At 44.3% G+C, this 6,841-nt stretch overlaps 1 protein-coding gene across 1 annotated transcript; it reads right to left on the bottom strand.

Moving 5' to 3' along the window:
- Positions 1 to 217: 217 nt before the first annotated feature.
- LOC119331407 lies at positions 218 to 6,757 on the bottom strand. The gene is made up of 2 exons (XM_037604562.1): positions 6,736 to 6,757; positions 218 to 1,186 (listed from the first exon to the last, which is right to left on the bottom strand). Coding segments are annotated over exons 1-2 (603 nt in total). The 5' UTR covers positions 6,738 to 6,757; the 3' UTR covers positions 218 to 585.
- Positions 6,758 to 6,841: the final 84 nt, after the last annotated feature.

Genomic DNA, 6,841 nt, shown 5'->3' with positions numbered 1-6,841 from the left:
AGTATAATACTTACTCTTTCCTACGATATAAGATGTTATCACAACCAATGTACTCATATATTATTAATTGTAACTAACATCTTACATTATGGGCGGAGAGAATGTCATAAAATTTATACTGTTGGATTCGTATTGGAAAGAAGTTTTCATTTATATAGTTTTGTTACATATAACAAATATTTTGTTACGCTGTATGGTCGAACTTTGGCTCAAAGTGTGAGGGGCCTAACAAACACGGCCAGAGGGGAATTGCATTCCATAAATATATCATCTTAATCATGATTTATAGTCAGTTTTCTCCTAAAACTGACTACACCCGAGGGCAATTTCTAAAGTCCCAACTACTAATTACAATGCTCATCAGAAGGCCGTTCCCTGGAATGCTCGTCAATTTCTTCCAGGGAGGAACATACCAACAATAAATGAATCCCACTCAATCCCGTCCACACCAGTTAGATAACAACGAGCATCTGCTTCCAAGTATTGCATTTCCCTGTTGCAAATTGCAGATCCTGGCAGAATGGAAGCAAATCTAAGCATTTTCGGATGATGAGTCTCCCGAGGATTTGACTCCTTAGACCTAGTTTATTCTTCTCCTTCAACTAGTCTTCCACGTACCCATCTCATCTTAGACTTATTAGCAGGTGAGGACACATTCTCTAGTGGCTCTGCTGAAATAAATTCTGTTGTATCTGCTGCAATCCGGTCGATCTGGTCGTTATTGACCACTTGCTCACTGATACATAGATCATTTGTTCCAAGATTTCCGTTCACATCTTGAGCTGTTGAAAAAGCTGAAGGAAGCAAATAAGCTCTTTCCATGGAGTTCTCTATCCTCTGAAACATACTGAGTTGTTCCTTTTCACCTAGTGCAGACACATCAAAATAGAAATCCATGCCATTAACAGTCCTTGGAGGTAGCTTCATTCCATTTACAGATTTGTTCTCTTGTTTAATAAGGTCATTTTGGTTCTCCAACTTGTGCAGTTCCGAGACACCTGAGTCATCCGAGGTATCATCAGAAGAACTTTCTGCTGGCCCATCATTATCATCAACACCTTCGAGTGACATTCTTGCCTCTGTAACAAGCTTTCTAGCTTCTATAAGTGATGCTTGAGCAAATGGAATTTTCGCTGCAACAGGCTCAAGAGCATTTGCAGCTTTCTCGGCTTCTACAATGAGTGACCTGATGGTAAAAGAATAAGAAAACAACTTACAATGAGACAGTTAAATTTTAAAATGTCTTGCATGTATAGATGGCATGTTAGTTTTCTGACAGGAAATAGTGTAAACTAGGTATGAAGTAAAAGCACCCCGGAAAATTCAACTGCAAGTGTGATTGCAGTGCACTAATGCGATATATTCGTATGTTTTTCTTTCCATTCTTTGTTTTTCCGGAAAAAACTTCCGATCCATTCATCAAACATCATGGCAGTACAAAGAACACAAGAAATAATAAAAATTACATCTATGCCCGTAGACCACCTAGCGACGACTACAAGCACTGGAGCGAGCCGAAGACGCGCCGCCATCATCGCCCCTCCCTCACCGTTGACGGGCAAACCTTGTACTGACATGTATATTGTTTGGATTTTTCCAAAGACTTTTTCACAGATATGTGGTCTTGATTTTTCCCAATAGTAACAAACGGACTAGATGCGTCATGTGTGTAACAGCCGAGAGTAATACCCTCATTAAATTTTGCTTGTTAATTTATTTATTTTGGCATCATCATGTCGTCATGCTTAAACTTGAAATGAGGTAGCTAAAACCCTCAATACATTAAACCAAACCCAAACCATAATTACTTTTATCATTTTATTTTATTAGGGAATTACAAAACCATTTCCCTTTTTGGTGTTTTGCATGATAGCCTTTCAAACTTTGCACATGGCCTTTCTACAATACTTAGAGGCTACAAAGCATGGATACAGCAGAAACAGCCGAATTGCCGTCCTAGTACGGGGGTATACGGGGACACGCGCGGATACGCCAGGATACACGTATCCCGCAGTATCCCATCTTTTCCGAATTAAAAAAAGGGGAAAGAAATCGGGATACGGCAGATACGGTGTGGACACGGTGGGGACTCGAGGCTGCAGCTGCCTGGACTCGCTTCTCTGGTCGCCGGCTCGCCGACGCCGTTTCCCCCAAGCCCAGCTCTTCCCCCGACGAAGAACATCCATCAAGCAGAGAGGAAGATGGCAAGGTGTTCGAGGACAAGGAAGAAGGACCAGGCGGGGAGAAAGATGGGGACTGCAGCCAGCAGAGAGGAAGAAGATATAAACGGCGGCGCAGTCTTTTCTTCTGCTCTCTGCAGCTCTCAGGCGGTGGAGGAAACGAGAAGAGAACGGCTAGAGGAGCTGACTAGTCTAGGGTTTCAGGAACTGGACCTTATATGGGATCTGAGTGGAGAGCTACATGGCCTGAGTGGAGGGTTCGTATGGACATAGGCTGCCCCAAAGTCTTTTCTCAATAGAAATGAGGCAACATATATCCAGTAATTCCTTTACAAAAAACATATATCCAGTAGAAAATCTCTGATCTAAAAATTATCATTAAATCTTTATTACATGCCGGTATTTTTTTCTATATATTTATATACCCCGCCGTATCCCCGAATGGCTGTTTCTAAAAAATGCCGTATCCCACGTCCCAGTATGCGTATCCCCGTCTTTCTGTCCCCGTGTCCGTGCTTTTTAGCTTAGAGGCTACCCAATTTGTTTCATGATTTTATCCCTAACCTATCACCTACATTTAGTTCAAACCCAAAATTGATTTTAAATGGATTAACATTCCAGAAAATATAAACATGATTCCAAAAATTATGAATCTTTTTGTGAGGCCTTGATATATATTCCAGAGAAGGTTCACAAAAAATTGCATAAAGATTGGATCTAATTTGAACCTCCAAAACATTTTTAAACAGAAGATATTCCATTTTTTGTAAAAGAAAAAGAAAAAGGAATTCTTTTAAGTCACACAGCCCACGGCCCAAATACCCCTTCGCACTGGTTATTCCCTACCTCTATGGCAGCACGATCCCACGATCACATTGACGGCAATGTCAATTTCACGGGCTGAACAGCGTCGCCTTGGCCTATATAGCTGCCCCCGACCTAGCCTAGCCACCCTCTACCCTCGCTCGACGTTGCCGCTCTCCTCCTCCACCTACAGAGGCCCCTATTTTTCGCACGTCCTTTGACCGATCCAAGCACACCGTTGTGTTCATGGTGAGCTCCTATAATGAAGCCCCCTATTTTCTGCAATGTTGGTAGCTCTAGGACCCTTAGCGTGTATCCAGTCTCGTCCTTACTACCCGGGTCCATCTTTCTCGACCTTTTCTGTGAAGGATACCTCTTTCCTCACTTTTCCCCGACACTTCTATCACTAATGTTGAGTCCTTGTCCAGCCATCCCACTCTTCTGCTAATTCGACTGTTGTAGATACGACACCGTCATCTCCTATGGTTTCCTCACCTCACTTGTCACGGGATCTGCACCTTCATTGCCAGTGGTTTCTCCGTCTCCATCACCTGAGCCTATCCCGATGATTCCTCGTATTCTTCCATCTTTTCCTCAGTATTATACACGTCGTTCACGTGTTGTGGATGCGTCTACTAATGTGTCATCTTCCTTGTGACAGCCTACTTATGCCTTACGTACTCACCCCTTGACCGCTATGGTTTTTCTAGCGCTGGCGCTGCAACTTCTTATCGTGATGTTCATTCCAAATGGCAGCTTACCATAGCAGAGGAGATTGTTGCTCTTGAGCTCACCGACACGTAGGAACTTGTTTCTATTCCTCCATGTGCTCGTCTCGTCACTTGTAGCTGGGTCTATAACTCACACGGATGGTTCTCTTGAGCGCTACAAAGCTCGTCTTGTAGCTCATGTCTTTCAACAGGAGCATGGTCGTGATTATGATGACTTCTGCTCCTATGCCCCATATGACCATTGTTCGCACACTTCTTGGCGTGGCCTCTATTAGCCATTGGTCTGTCTCAGCTCGATGTCAAGAATGCCTTCCTTAATGGTGAGTTGCGTGAGGAGGTTTACATGCAGCCACCACATGGGTATTTTGTTCCTGATGGTATGGTACGTCATCTCCGTCGCTCTCTCTATGGCCTTAAGCAAGCCCCTCGTGCTTGGTTTGAGCGTTTCGCCTCTGTGGTGATTGTTGCTGGTTTTTCGACAAGCACTCATGATCCTGAGTTGTTTGTCCACCTTTCTTCTCATGGTTGGACTCTTCTCCTATATGTTGATGACATGATCATCACTAGCGACGACCCTAAGTACATTGCCTTTGTGAACGCATGTCTTAGTGAGTAGTCTATTATGTCTGATCTTGGCCCTCTTCACTGTTTTCTTGGGAGTGAGGTTTCTACTACCTCTGATGGCTTTTTTATTTCCCATGAGAAGTATATCCATGATCTTGTCCATGTTGCTCTTACTGATAAGCACACCATTGAGACTCCCATGGAGCTCAATATTCACCTCACCGTGCTACTGATGGTGACCCCTTGTCTGATCTGGCGTTGTATTGTCATCTTGTTGGGAGTCTAGTCAATCTAGTTGTCACTCGTCTGCGTATCTCATATATTGTTCATATTTTGAGTCAGTTTGTTTTTGCTCCCACTTCGGCTCACTATAGTCACTTTCTTCGTGTTCTTCAATATCTTCGTGACGCGCTCTCTCGCCGTCTTTTCTTTCCGCTCTCCAGTTTGTTACAGCTTCAAGACTATTCGAATGCTACATGGGCTAGCCATGCTCAGATCGCCGTTCACTTTTTGCTTACAGTGTTTTTCTTGCTGGTTCTCTCATTTGCCTAGAAGACGGAGCAACAAATTGCAGTTTCCTGCTCGAGTGCAGAGGCTGAGTTGCGAGCTATGGCTCTTTTAACGGCAGAGATGACTTAGTTATGGTGATTACTACAGGAGTTTGGTGTGTCTGTTATTACACCTACTACACTCTTGTCTGATAATACACGTGCTCGAAGTATTGCGCGCGATCCTATGAAACATGAGCTCGCCAAGCATATTGGTGTTGATGCTTCTTTTGTGCGCCCTCATGTGCAGGATCAGGTTATTGCTCTTCAGTATGTGCCTTCCAAGTTACAGTTGGCGGATTTCTTTACGAAGGCCCAAACTAGAGCCGAGCATGGATTTTATCTCTCCAAACTAAGTGTTGTGGATCCACCATGAGTTTGAGGGGTGGTGTTAAGAGTTATATTATTTTCCATTTATAGCCTGATTTATTTTCCCTAAGGTATGAGGGGTTTCATGCATATTTACCACCTCTACATGTATATATATCGGCCTAGGTCCACCTGGAAATACAAGTTGCATATTTCCTAACAATATCTACTTGATGCTGCTATGGGTAGTTGAACCTGGCTCTGATACATTTATGTTGTGCTATGGATATACTTATGTTACTATGTAATGAAGGCAAAGGTGGGAGGCCATGTTTTATGCAATCGGTGTTTTGTTCCACTTGAGCCGACACTAGGACCCGAGTTTTATCTTGATCCAAGACCGAGCTTACTCAACCTCTCGTTGGGGAATTTATGGGACCCATTGCGACCTAGACCTAAACCTCTAACCTCTCCATGGGCCACATAGTTCGGGCTTTCCGTTACGTCCAGTTGAGTTGCGAATGAGATATGTTTATGATGATGATGTTGTTAATGTTATAGCTAGCCGTTGCATACATATAGGCAAGGTTGTCAGAACCGTGATTCTGAACTGGATCGAAGCTTTGATGGTAGGATCGCAAATCATAGAATCTTCACTATCAGAATCGTAGAAACGTAGATACTAATAATCAAAATCATAGAACCATAGGGGTTCATTTGGATCGTAAAGTGGTAGAATCGTACAATAGAATCATGATTCTGACAACCTTGCATATAGGAGTGTGGCGCGGCAACCATTTATCTTGCTGCTCTAGCCGCTCACAATGGTTGAGTCTGTTTCGGAGCATCGGCTAGACTCACAATTCAGGCACAACTCAGTTGGGTGGCTCCTTGGACTTGTTTGCAACATATGAGAAGTGTCGTGGCCACTCTCCCTCCGCCGACACACCCCGTGTGTGCTATTCTCGAGGGCATCAAGGGGTTGTTTGGTTCTCGCCAGTGTCGGCCATGCCAATGTTGGCGAGCCAAATACTTGGTGCAGGATCTGGGGGCCAAAATTTGTCAATGATTTGGCGTCAAAGTGAACTGGAGGAGCCTGGGTGGGCTGGGCGCACCAAAAAATTGGTGCCCATCCCAACGGGACGCCAAGCCTGATCAACGACCAAAATTTTGGATCGGCAGGTGAGGGTTGTAATCCAAACAGCCCCTAAGAGCGTTTGGCGTTTGTTAGGGTAAATTGGTACGCCCCTGCAGGGTTAAATCTATTCGAATAGCCCTGTCCACGGTTATGGACGACTTCAACATTTTGTACTTAATCATAGAACAACTTCAACAAATATTTAATAAACTTGCCGCCGTGTGAGCATTGTTTGTAAAGCGTCCCTCAGAGCGCCCTCCAGGCTCAAAAGCATCCAGCTCACTTTAGACATGTGTCTAAGGCGTGCCTTAGACATTAAAGCGTCTGAAGCGCCCGCTTAGGCGTCCTGATTGGCGCTTTAGTACAGAGAGGACGCCATAGACTTGCCAAGCAGGGAACAGAGATTTCTGGCGGGAAAAAAGGGCTGGGCGGGAACACAAGGGCAGGAAAACTGGGCTCACATGTGAAACAGTTACAGGAGAGGAAAGAGAGAGAGAACCAAAACCAGGGCGTGCAAATCTCCAGGCTTTCAGCTCTCTCCTCTCCTCTGGCAGCAGCTTCCGCCTC

Source organism: Triticum dicoccoides, chromosome 1B (assembly GCF_002162155.2).
Source record: "Triticum dicoccoides isolate Atlit2015 ecotype Zavitan chromosome 1B, WEW_v2.0, whole genome shotgun sequence".
Classification (NCBI taxonomy): domain Eukaryota; kingdom Viridiplantae; phylum Streptophyta; class Magnoliopsida; order Poales; family Poaceae; genus Triticum; species Triticum dicoccoides.
Note: the sequence above shows the minus strand (reverse complement) of the source record. Positions and strands in the feature narration are given on the sequence as shown.